This window comes from Coregonus lavaretus (genome assembly GCF_964263955.1).
Source record: "Coregonus lavaretus genome assembly, chromosome: 12".
Taxonomy (NCBI): domain Eukaryota; kingdom Metazoa; phylum Chordata; class Actinopteri; order Salmoniformes; family Salmonidae; genus Coregonus; species Coregonus lavaretus.
Window position 1 is genome coordinate 43,628,651 of NC_139999.1, and position 12,559 is coordinate 43,641,209.

The window sequence follows — 12,559 nt, forward strand, 5'->3', positions numbered from 1 at the left end:
TAGAAGTCCCCACTTCTTTTAAGTGCCCAGCCAGGGATTTTAACTAGCAACACTCCAGCTACAGTTCTGCAGCTCTAACCTCTAGCCTACATACCACCCCCATCTCCAAAGTATCCCAAAACATCGCAAATATCAAATTCCCAAAACACCTGACTGCCTAATGCTGTACGTACAATCAGGGACTTGACGTCACAAGTTACCAATGTCCTAGCTGACCCGGGTGTACATATAGAGGAATTCTCTGTGAAATAGAGTGTTAGTCCATTACATAACTAACTGTCATCTTCAGAAGCGTTGAGCTGTTGTTGTTTTGAGATGCTAATATATAGCTGTCAGGGAGCTGATTTACTCTCATCCTGTGTCTTAACACTCACACACACACACACACACACACACACACACACACACACACACACACACACACACACACACACACACACACACACACACACACACACACACACACACACACACAGGTGAGGGAGTCTGTGTGGTGCAAACAGGTGTTACATATAGCAGCAGGAGGGAATGCAGCCAAGAGTCAGACTGCCCTAAAATGAATCAGAATGAGGTGAAATTTCACAATCATTGTAGGCAACCTTTCAAGGACTTTGCTTCTTCAAAAGTGTTTGTGCTAGCAGGAGTGTCTTCAGAAGTGTGTGTTTTCAGAGGTGTGTTTTGCCTCTCCTAGCTTCTCTGTGTCTCTGGATGGGGACGACATTTGTTGGTGAACACTGAGAAGCTCTGCCACAGGTTTCACAATCACAACTCTGTTTCTTCTAACCAGTCTTCTCCTCAGGATTATCTTGAGTCGACTGTGAAAGGCTATTTGGCAATAAATCACATAGTTTCTTATTACATCCGTTATTAATGTGTGACTGTGTTTGTATGATGCTGTATATTTCATTCAACTTGATAGCCTATATAAGATATTTCAGTTGTAGGGTAGAACTGTTTGAGAATGAACACATTTTTTTTTGTCTCTTTCCAAGAATATCTGTGAGTTTTGCAATGAAATACAGAACTTCTGAGGTCAAGTTTGAATTTGTTTGAGAGAGAAACAGGGGGAGAGAGAGAAAGAGACGTGGCTATTTACCTGTCTGTGTGTGGCAGAAAACCCTGCTCTCTGATTGGTGGAGAGAGGGCAGGTACAGTTTGCTGAAGGCCCGTATTCAGGATTCCAGCAACACTGAGTCACATGGGCTGATCGCTATCTCAAACACACACACACACACATACACACAAAGACAGCAGACAGTACTGTATGATTGCACAAACACAACCCCCACAGCTCCCCCTCCCCCGTCCCTCCTCTCGGTCCCTCCCTCCTCCCTCTCTCTCTCTATTTCTCTCTCTCTCTCTCTCTGTCTCTCAAACACACACGTGTGCTCAGCAACAGAGGAAGGCTCTTACGTCTACGCAGTACAGCTCTACTTAGAGAGAGGGAACGAGAGAGGGAACAGCCGAGCGAGAGAACAAGAGAGCCAGGCAGAGCGAGAGAGAGAGAGAGAGAGAGAGAGAGAGAGAGAGAGAAAGAGGGAACGAGGGAACGAGGGAGAGAGAGATAAGGAGGGCAGTAGCTACAGTGGATTCCCTGTCAGCTTCATCTCCAGCCCTCGAAATTGTCATCATCTGCTCCATTATTTAATCAGCACAAGTGCTGCTCTCGCACTCCTCTTTCTTCTCCAGCGATCTGCTCGTAAAAAAAACAATATCTGACCACCGTTGGATTTAAGCGAGTGTGTGTGTGAGAGAGTGTGTGTGAGAGTGTGTCACTTATCACTGGACTGCTGGACGAAAATGGATATTTCCCCTACAGTGGGATGTGGGTGTTGTTCCAGGGATGTTATATGGTAGTGCTGACTGAGCCAGCTAAAGCCACAGCTACCACTAGAGGAAAGGGCAAACTGCCCCTCTTTACTTACTATAGGTGTGGAGCCTTGTTATATTAGATCTCTTGCGTTTTTTCAAATATGTGATTTCTTTGTTTATTTTGATCCCGATCTTTATTCTTTCTCTCTTTTTTTCCCTCTTCCTCCCATCCAGACGAGAAGGAGGAAGGAGTGTTGGGAAGTCTTCCTCTGCTCAGCTTTCGGATCGGAGAAGTGCAGGCGTTGGATAACATCAGCCGCAAGCACGCCTTTAAGGTCAGTACCCTCTAGGACTAAGTATGATGATGATGATGATGAGGATGATGATGACAATGATGATGATGAGGATGATGATGAAGCCATGTTATGATGATAAAGCAATGTTTTTTTGGACTTCTTGAGCTTCCAAGAGGTGGGGGATAACATTTGGGGCAGGTGGTCAGTGAGGTGAGAGGGGGAATGACCTTTAGGAAAGTGGTTGGTTTGAGAGGATACAAGTACAAGTACAATGAGTACTGAGTGTACAAAACATTAGGAACACCTGCTCTTTCCATGACATAGACTGAGCAGGTGAATCCAGGTGAAAGCCATGATCCCTTATTAATGTCACCTGTTAAATCCACTCCAATCAGTTTAGATAAAGGGGAGGAGACATGTTAAAGAAGGATTTTTAAGCCTTGAGACAATTGAGACATTGATTGTGTATGTGTGCCATTCAGTGGGTGAATGGGCAAGACAAAATACTTAAGTGCCTTTGAACGGGGTATGGTAGTAGGTGCCAGGCGCACCGGTTTGAGTGTGTCAAGAACTGCAATGCTGCTGGGCTTTTCACGCTCAACATTTTCCCTTGTTTATCAAGAATGGTCCACCACCCAAAGGACATCCAGCCAACTTGACACAACTTTTTTTTTTTGGGGGGGGTTTAAATGCTGGGCAGACACGTGATCGTCACTCATACAGCCCAGTGACAAGCAGTGACATTGGGGGACAATGGGGGATAATAGGGAATAAGCAGAGATGTCTGGCAGCATTTCAAAACCAAACCCCTATATTTACTCTGTGTTTGTGTGTGTGCGCGCGCCCGTGTGTGCATGTGTTTGTGTGTGAGAGAGAGAGAGTATGAGTGTGTGTTTGCTCACACTGTACTTTGCACCGAAGTGCTCATGAATAAACAGAATGCTGAGAGAGAGGGAGACACACACAGACAGCATGAGAGGGAGACACAGAGAGAAAGAGAGAAGGAGTGATAGAGAAAGAGAAAGGGAAGGAGAGAGAGAGTCCTGTCACAGTATATTCCTCTCTGGTCTTCCAGGCAGTAGCTGAGGGATGGTCAGAGGGAGAGAGGAGGGAACAGTCTTACATAAACCCCTACCCAGCACCACCACACCATATTAGCATGATATATAATATCATGTTCATTCATATGATTTATTTATCACAGCCAATGCATATTAATCACCATCTCAGAATGTGGCGCTGCAGTACCATCTAAAAGCTATTTCCCAACATAGTCCCTGTCAGTAGTAGTATGTCACTAACCAAAAAATCCTGTCTAGTCCCATAAACAAAAATTATTCCAGATTTATCACCATAAAAGTGCAATCACTGTCAAGCTAGAACGCATCTTTGGTTTTCCAAACACACTGTCTGTTTCAGAAAAGGTGATGCAATACCGTTTTGTAATATTCTACAGTTAGTCAAATCTCTTCTTAAAATATTCGGATTACGTGGTCTCATTTGGGTTCGGTGGTTAAGACAATGTACGGGTTGTACAGTATGTGTGTTGCAGTGTTTCTTTGTTGATAGAGTTGCTGTGTGCCATTGGTTGTAGCCCCAGTGTCTCTGTGTGTCGGTGTTGATACGAGACCTGTTGTGACAGCCACGGTGACATGGCATTTGCCTGACAGTTCTACGAAGCAGTAGACTATATACTGTAGACCAGCAGCTAGAGGGTTCAGCTTGTTACACTGGCTCCTCTGTAGACTTTCATATGTCTGTGTGCATGCTTTTAAAGGCAAATAGCAGTAGAAGAAGAAGACACAGGCAAAATAAAGAAATTAACCTTTTCACACATGAGTTCCAAATATCTCTAAACGGTCGCCCCAGCGTGAGTTGTTTTATGCACGTGATGTCAGAATGCGCTCACTGTTCCAAAATGGGATTGTTACGCAACAGAAAAGGTTAAACACCAGTAAATGTTTCAATGATATGTGTCCAAAAGCCTTTCAGGTACAGTACAGGAGAGACTTAATGTTCTTACTTATTGACACAGTATTCTAGGTAGCCTATTCAGCTGTGTTGTTATGGTGGTGGTGGTGCTGGCTAGTAAAAGGTTATTTGTCTCCTTCCCGCCATGCTGTTATCCTGCTGCTTGGTGTTGATTGTACAGGGAGGCAGTGTGAGTGTGAGACAATATGAGTCATGAGGATGGAGCAGAGCAGCCAGTGGTTTGTAGAGAACTTTAGCCTTCCAGGTATTTACAGTGTGGACTGGAACTGTAAGTGCTGCGTAGGTTATGGTGTTATGGTGTTATAACACTGAAGCTTCAGGATCTAGCAATCTCTGCTGAAACAATGTCAACCAAGTACAGTGAGGGAAAAAAGTATTTGATCCCCTGCTGATTTCGTACGTTTGTCCACTGACAAAGAAATGATTTGTCTATCATTTTAATGGTAGGTTTATTTGAACAGTGAGAGACAGAATAACAACAAAAAAATCCAGAAAAACGTATGTCAAAAATGTTATAAATTGATTTGCATTTTAATGAGGGAAATAAGTATTTGAACCCCTCTCAAACAGAAAGATTTCTAGCTCCCAGGTGTCTTTTATACAAGTAAAGAGCTGAGATTAGGAGCACACTCTTAAAGGGAGTGCTCCTAATCTCAGCTTGTTACCTGTATAAAAGACACCTGTCCACTGAAGCAATCAATCAATCAGATTCCAAACTCTCCACCATGGCCAAGACCAAAGAGCTCTCCAAGGATGTCAGGGTCAAGATTGTAGACCTACACAAGGCTGGAATGGGCTACAAGACCATCGCCAACAGCTTGGTGAGAAGGTGACAACAGTTGGTGCGATTATTCGCAAATGGAAGAAACACAACAGAACTGTCAATCTCCCTCAGCCTGGGGCTCCATGCAAGATCTCACCTCGTGGAGTTGCAATGATCATGAGAACGGTGAGGAATCAGCCCAGAACTACACGGGAGGATCTTGTCAATGATCTCAAGGCAGCTGGGACCATAGTCACCAAGAAAACAATTGGTAACACACTACGCCGTGAAGGACTGAAATCCTGCAGCATGGTCCCCCTGCTCAAGAAAGCACATATACAGGCCCGTCTGAAGTTTGCCAATGAACATCTGAATGATTCAGAGGAGAACTGGGTGAAAGTGTTGTGGTCAGATGAGACCAAAATCGAGCTCTTTGGCATCAACTCAACTCGCCGTGTTTGGAGGAGGAGGAACACCATCCCCACCGTCAAACATGGAGGTGGAAACATTATGCTTTGGGGGTGTTTTTCTGCCAAGGGGACAGGACAACTTCACCGCATCAAAGGGACGATGGACGGGGCCATGTACTGTCAAATCTTGGGTGAGAACCTCCTTCCCTCAGCCAGGGCATTGAAAATGGGTCGTGGATGGGTATTCCAGCATGACAATGACCCAAAACACACGGCCAAGGCAACAAAGGAGTGGCTCAAGAAGAAGCACATTAAGGTCCTGGAGTGGCCTAGCCAGTCTCCAGACCTTAATCCCATAGAAAATATGTGGAGGGAGCTGAAGGTTCGAGTTGCCAAACGTCAGGCTTGAAACCTTAATGACTTGGAGAAGAGTGGAACAAAATCCCTCCTGAGAAGTGTGCAAACCTGGTGGCCAACTACAAGAAACGTCTGACCTCTGTGATTGCCAACAAGGGTTTTGCCACCAAGTACTAAGTCATGTTTTGCAGAGGGGTCAAATACTTATTTCCCTCATTAAAATGCAAATCAATTCATAACATTTTTGACATGCGTTTTTCTGGATTTTTTGTTGTTATTTCGTCTCTGACTGTTCAAATAAACCTACCATTAAAATTATAGACTGATCATGTCTTTGTCAGTGGGCAAATGTACAAAATCAGCAGGGGATCAAATACTTTTTTCCCTCACTGTACATTGTTTTCGATGTTGTAGACCTTTGTGCTTAATTGTTTAGTTTTGTAGATAGTAGACAGTACTTGGGGTTAATATACTGTGTGGCACAATTTCTACTTACATGTATAGGAGTGTGTAGCCATGTATGTAGGTCTAAGTGTTGTGTAGGAGACAGACAGACAGTACAGGTATGTCATGGTGTTTACGTGTTCTCAGTACTAATACAGGGTGGTGAACTGGTCTGATTTGGTCTGGCTGTTGTTAGTTGAGGTAAGTGGAGGGAGGGGAGCTTTTGTTTCTGGCCTAGTGGGGCCCCTCGGGGCTGAGGAGGAGAGGAGACAGGATGGGATGGAAGTCGAGTTTGAGCACGATCCTGGAGACTCGGCTGGGATTCCTGTAGAACCCCTTCTTTATGACACCTGTAATTTCAAACTGACCAATGAGAGAGAGGTAGGGTGCGGGGGAGAGGGAGAGGGAGAGGGGGAGGGAGTGAAGACTCTAACCTACATTTTTGCCTTTGATTATAAGATTACCTTTCAGAGGTGGACTGGTTTGACTTGACTTTTCAGTACCGACACCCTTTTTTTTTTTTTCATGAAGGCGTGAATGCTTCATTAAATGCTTAACGGAAATTGTGTAAGTTCTAAAACTTTGGATATGAGCCAGGACTGCAAGGACTGTTGTTTTGCTGCGAGCTCCAAACAGAGAGAGCTGCCTGGGTCTGCTGTTCCAACCTGACCGTACCTGCAGGTTCACTAAGTACAGGCTGAGGTAACAAAAACAGAGGTGTGGTTGGAACCTGGAATAGACCTTATTTATGATCGGGGTCACCCAGCCGTTACAACACTATCTACAGTATCTTGGTCCAACCCTATCTGACCACACTTGGTTCAACCCTGCATGGTTTAGACATGTAAAAGGCTATAATGTCTAACAGACGCCTCTCAGCTCACAGCATTTTTCAAAGCAGCCTTTTCCCTCCCGTGGATTGAAGTAAATTATTAAACGAGAACACTTGGCCCGGGTGTGGTGTGGTGTGTTGTACGGTGTGTATGACTGGTTTACTAGCGTCTTAAGACTGAGTTACAGCTAGATGTGTGTGTGTGTGGTGTGTGTGTGTGTGTGTGTGTGTGTGTGTGTGTGTGTGTGTGTGTCTGTGTGTGTGTGTGTGTGTGTGTGAGAGACCATACGTGTACACCCCCAGGGAGTGCACTAGTTATTAAACCCCCTGTTGAGAGTAAATGTCATGGTCCATACCACCTTCACTCAGAGGGGTGTCACCTGAGTGTAAGAGAGGGAGAGAGAGAGAGAGAGAGAGAGAGAGAGAGAGAGAGAGAGAGAGAGAGAGAGAGAGAGAGAGAGAGAGAGAGAGAGAGAGAGAGAGAGAGAGAGAGAGAGAGAGAGAGAGAGAGAGAGAGAGAGAGAGAGAGAGAGAGAGAGACAGAGAGAGAGAGAGAGAGAGAGAGAGAGAGAGAGAGAGATTTACATTTACAATGCCTTCAGAAAATATTCACACCCCTTTACTTTTTCCACGTTTTGTTGTGCTACAGCCTGAATTTAAAATGGCTTAAATTGAAATGTTGTGTCACTGATCTACACACAATACCCCATAATGTCAAAGTGGAATTTTGTTTGTAGAACATTTTTTAAATTAATACAAAATGTAAAGCTGAAATGTCTTGATGTCAATAGGTATTCAACAGAACTGTCAATCTCCCTCAGCCTGGGGCTCCATGCAAGATCTCACCTCGTGGGGTCAAAATGATCACAAGAACGGTGAGCAAAAATCCCAGAACCACACAGGGGGACCTAGTGAATGACCTGCAGAGAACTGGGACCAAAGTAACAAAGCCTACCATCAGTAACACACTACGCCGCCAGGGAGTCAAATCCTGCAGTGCCAGACGTGTCCCCCTGCTTAAGCCAGTACATGTCCAGGCCCGTCTGAAGTTTGCTAGAGTGCATTTGGATGATCCAGAAGAGGATTGGGAGAATGTCATTCAGATGAAACCAAAATATAACTTTTTGGTAAAAACTCAACTCGTCGTGTTTGGAGGACAAAGAATACTGAGTTGCATCCAAAGAACACCATACCTACTGTGAAGAATGGGGGTGGAAACATCATACTTTGGGGCTGTTTTTCTGCAAAGGGACCAGGACGACTGATCCGTGTAAAGGAAAGAATGAATGGGGCCATGTATCGTGAGATTTTGAGTGAAAACCTCCTTCCATCAGCAAGGGCATTGAAGATGAAACGTGGCTGGGTCTTTCAGCATGACAATGATCCCAAACACACCGCCCGGGCAACGAAGGAGTGGCTTCGTAAGAAGCATTTCAAGGTCCTGGAGTGGCCTAGCCAGTCTACAGATCTCAACCCCATAGAAAATCTTTGGAGGGAGTTGAAAGTCCATGTTGCCCAGCTACAGCCCCAAAACATCACTGCTCTAGAGGAGATCTGCATGGAGGAATGGGCCAAAATACCAGCAACAGTGTGTGAAAACCTTGTGAAGACTTACAGAAAACGTTTGACCTGTGTCACTGCCAACAAAGGGTATATAACAAAGTATTGAGAAACTTTTGTTATTGACCAAATACTTATTTTCCACCATCATTTGCAAATAAATTCATTAAAAAATCCTACAATGTGATTTTCTGGATTTTTTTCTTCTAATTTTGTCTGTCATAGTTGACGTGTACCTATGATGAAAATTACAGGCCTCTCTCATCTTTTTAAGTGGGAAAACTTGCACAATTGGTGGCTGACTAAATACTTTTTTCTCCCACTGTATATATACACTACAGTTCAAAAGTTTGGGGTCACTTAGAAATGTCCTTGTTTTCCATGAAAAAATACATGAAATGAGTTTGAATAGGAAGTATAGCAAAATGAATAGAAAATGTAGTCATTGACAAGGTTAGAAATAATGATTTTTAATTGAAATAATAATTGTGTCCTTCAAACTTTGCTTTCATCAAAGAATCCTCCATTTGCAGCAATTGCAGCCTTGCAGACCTTTGGCATTCTAGTTGTCAATTTGTTGAGGTAATCTGAAGAGATTTCACCCCATGCTTCCTGAAGCATCTCCCACAAGTTGGATTAGCTTGATGGGCACTTCTTACGTACATTACGGTTAAGCTGCTCCCACAACAGCTCAATAGGGTTGAGATCCGGTGAGTGTGCTGGCCACTCCATTATAGACAGAATACCAGCTAACTGCTTCTTCCCTAAATAGTTATTGCATAGTTTGGAGCTGTGCTTTTGGTCATTGTTCTATTGTTGGAGGAAATTGGCTCCAATCAAGCGCGGTCCACAGGGTATAGCATAGCCTTCCTTCTTCAAGATCCCTTTTACCCTGTACAAATCTCCCACTTTACCACCACCAAAACACCCCCAGACCATCACATTGCCTCCACCATGCTTGACAGATGGCATCAAGCACTCCTCCAGCATCTTTTCATTTGGTCTGCGTCTCACAAATGTTCTTCTTTGTGATCCGAACACCTCAGACTTCGATTCGTCTGTCCATACACTTTTTTCCAATCTTCCTCTGTCCAATGTCTGTGTTCTTTTGCCCATCTTAATATTTTTTTTTATTGGCCAGTCTGAGATATGGCTTTTTCTTTGCAACTCTGCCTAGAAGGTCAGCATCCTGGAGTCGCATCTTCACTGTTGACATTGAGACTGGTGTTTTGCGGGTACTATTTAATGAAGCTGCCAGTTGAGGACCTGTGAGGCATCTGTTTCTCAAACTAGACACTCTAATGTATTTGTCCTCTTGCTCAGTTGTGCACCGGGGCCTCCAACTCTTTCTATTCTGGTTAGAGCCAGATTGCGCTGTTCTGTGAAGGGAGTAGTACACAGCGTTGTACGAGATCTTCAGTTTCTTGGCAATTTCTCGCATGGAATAGCCTTCATTTCTCAAAACAAGAATAGACGGATGAGTTTCAGAAGAAAGTTATTTGTTTCTGGCCATTTTGAGCTTATAATCGAACCCACAATTGCTGATGCTCCAGATACTCAACTAGTCTCAAGAAGGCCAGTTTTATTGCTTCTTTAATCAGCACAACAGTTTTCAGCTGTGCTAACATAATTGCAAAAGGGTTTTCTAATGATCAATTAGCCTTTTAAAATGATAAACTTGGATTAGCAAACACAACGTGCCATTGGAACACAGGACTGATGGTTGCTGATAATGGGCCTCTGTACACCTATGTAGATATTCCATAAAAAATCAGCCGTTTCCAGCTACAATAGCCATTTACAACATTAACAATGTCAACACTGTATTTCTGATGAATTTGATGTTATTTTAATGGACAAAAAAAAAGGTTTTCTAGAGAAAACAAGCACATTCCTAAGTGACCCCAAACGTTTGAACGGTAGTGTATATACACTACCAGTCAAAATTTTGGACACACCTACTCATTCAAGGGTTTTTCTTTATTTTTACTATGTTTTACATTGTAGAATAATAGTGAAGACATCAAAACTATGAAATAACACATATGGAATCATGTAGTAACCAAAAAATTGTTAAACAAATGAAAATGTATTTTATGTTTGAGATTCTTCAAATAGCCACCCTTTGCCTTGATGACAGCTTTGCACACTCTTGGCATTCTCTCAATCAGCTTCATGGGGTAGTCACCTGGAATATATTTAAATTAGCAGCTGTGCCTTCTTAAAATTTAATTTGTGGAATTTCTTTCCTTCATAATGCGTTTGAGCCAATCAGTTGTGTTGTGACAAGGTAGGGGGGTATACAGAAGATAGCCCTATTTGGTAAGTCCATATTAGGGCAAGAACAGCTCAAATTAGCAAAGAGAAACGACAGTCCATCATTACTTTAAGACATGAAGGTCAGTCAATATGGAACATTTGAATCATTTTGAAAGTTTCTTCAAGTGCAGTCGCAAAAACCATCAAGCGCTATGATGAAACTGGCTCTCATGAGGACCCCCACAGGAATGGAAGTCCCAGAGTTACCTCTGCTGCAGAGGATAAGTTCATTAGAGTTACCAGCCTCAGAAATTGCAGCCCAAATAAATGCTTCACAGAGTTCAAGTTACAGAGACATCTTAACATCAACTCTTCAGAGGGGACTGTGTGAATCAGGCCTTCATGGTTGAATTGCTGCAAAGAAACCACTACTAAAGGACACCAATAATAAGAAGAGACCTGCTTGGGCCAAGAAACACGAGCAATGGACATTAGACCGGTGGAAATTTGTCCTTTGGTCTGGAATCCAAATTAGAGATTTTTGGTTCCAACCGCTGTGTCTTTGTGAGACGCAGTGTGGGTGAACAGATGATCTCCGCATGTGTAGTTCCCACCGTAAAGCATGGAGGAGGAGGTGTTATGGAGTGGGGGTGCCTCGCTGGTGACACTGTCTGTGATTTATTTAGGATTCAAGGCACACTTAACCAGCATGGCTACCAGAGCATTCTGCAGCGATACGCCATCCCATCTGGTTTGGGCTTAGTGGGACTGTTTTTCAACAGAACAATGACCCAACACACCTCCAGGGTGTGTAAGGGCTATTTTACCAATAAGGAGAGTGATGGAGTGCTGCATCAGATGACCTGGCCTCCACAATCCCCCGACCTCAACCCAATTGAGATGGTTTGGGATGAGTCGGACGGCAGAGTGAAGGAAAAGCAGACAACAAGTGCTCAGCATATGTGGGAACTCCTTCAAGACTGTTGGAAAAACATTCCAGGTGAAGCTGGTTGAGAGAATGCCAAGAGTGTGCAAAGCTCTCATCAAGGCAAAAGTTGGCTGTTTGAAGATTCTCAAATATAAAATATGTTTTGATTTGCTTAACACTTTTTTTTGTTAGTACATGATTCCGTATGTGTTATTTCATAGTTTTGATGTCTTCACAATTATTCTACAATGTAGGTAATAGTAAAAATAAAGAAAAACCCTTGAATGAGTAGGTGTGTCCAAACTTTTGACTGGTACTGTATATATATATATATATATATATATATTCCCCTTTTTCTAATCACCATTACTATTATTTATTTTCTACTTTTATTGTTGATGTTATCATCTCAGTGGCCTTGTCATTCATGCTACTAAAGCTTATCTGTCAGAGAGAGAGAGAGAGAGAGAGAGAGAGAGAGAGAGAGAGAGAGAGAGAGAGAGAGAGAGAGAGAGAGAGAGAGAGAGAGAGAGAGAGAGAGAGAGAGAGAGAGAGAGAGAACCTGTGTTGAAGTAAGGCCTTTTATGCTTACCTTGTCAAAGTGATCAGATCAAGTTACAGTACATGCTAACTGGTGTAGCTGTATCAACTGCTGTCATGTGCAACATCCCTATTGTATTAGCTGGCGTTTCATTTGGTTCAGGCAGCCGTGGCCATGCAGTGAGAACACTGATAGAATATTGATGAAGGGGTCTTACATAAGCTTAGTGCAGCAGCAGTGTATCAGTCTGATGGTTCTCTCTCTTCTACTCTGTTAGAACTACCCCCCTCTGAGATACCAACCATGATCTAACCAGGGAGAAGGAACAACGTTATTGTTTGTGTGTGTGTGTCTCTGTAGTGTGC

General features: G+C 43.3%; 1 protein-coding gene across 3 annotated transcripts in view; it reads left to right on the forward strand.

Moving 5' to 3' along the window:
* Positions 1–12,559, forward strand: part of plekha6 (pleckstrin homology domain containing, family A member 6) — a 104,576-nt gene that overhangs the window by 43,750 nt on the left and 48,267 nt on the right. For 2 of the 3 annotated variants that reach the window (XM_084173440.1, XM_084173441.1), the window contains exon 6: positions 2,047–2,147. In XM_084173440.1, the coding sequence (XP_084029566.1) occupies positions 2,047–2,147 (101 nt within the window). Of the gene's footprint in view, positions 1–1,378; positions 1,931–2,046; positions 2,148–12,559 lie in introns of those variants that run through there. The other variant, XM_084173442.1, reaches the window with a different exon arrangement.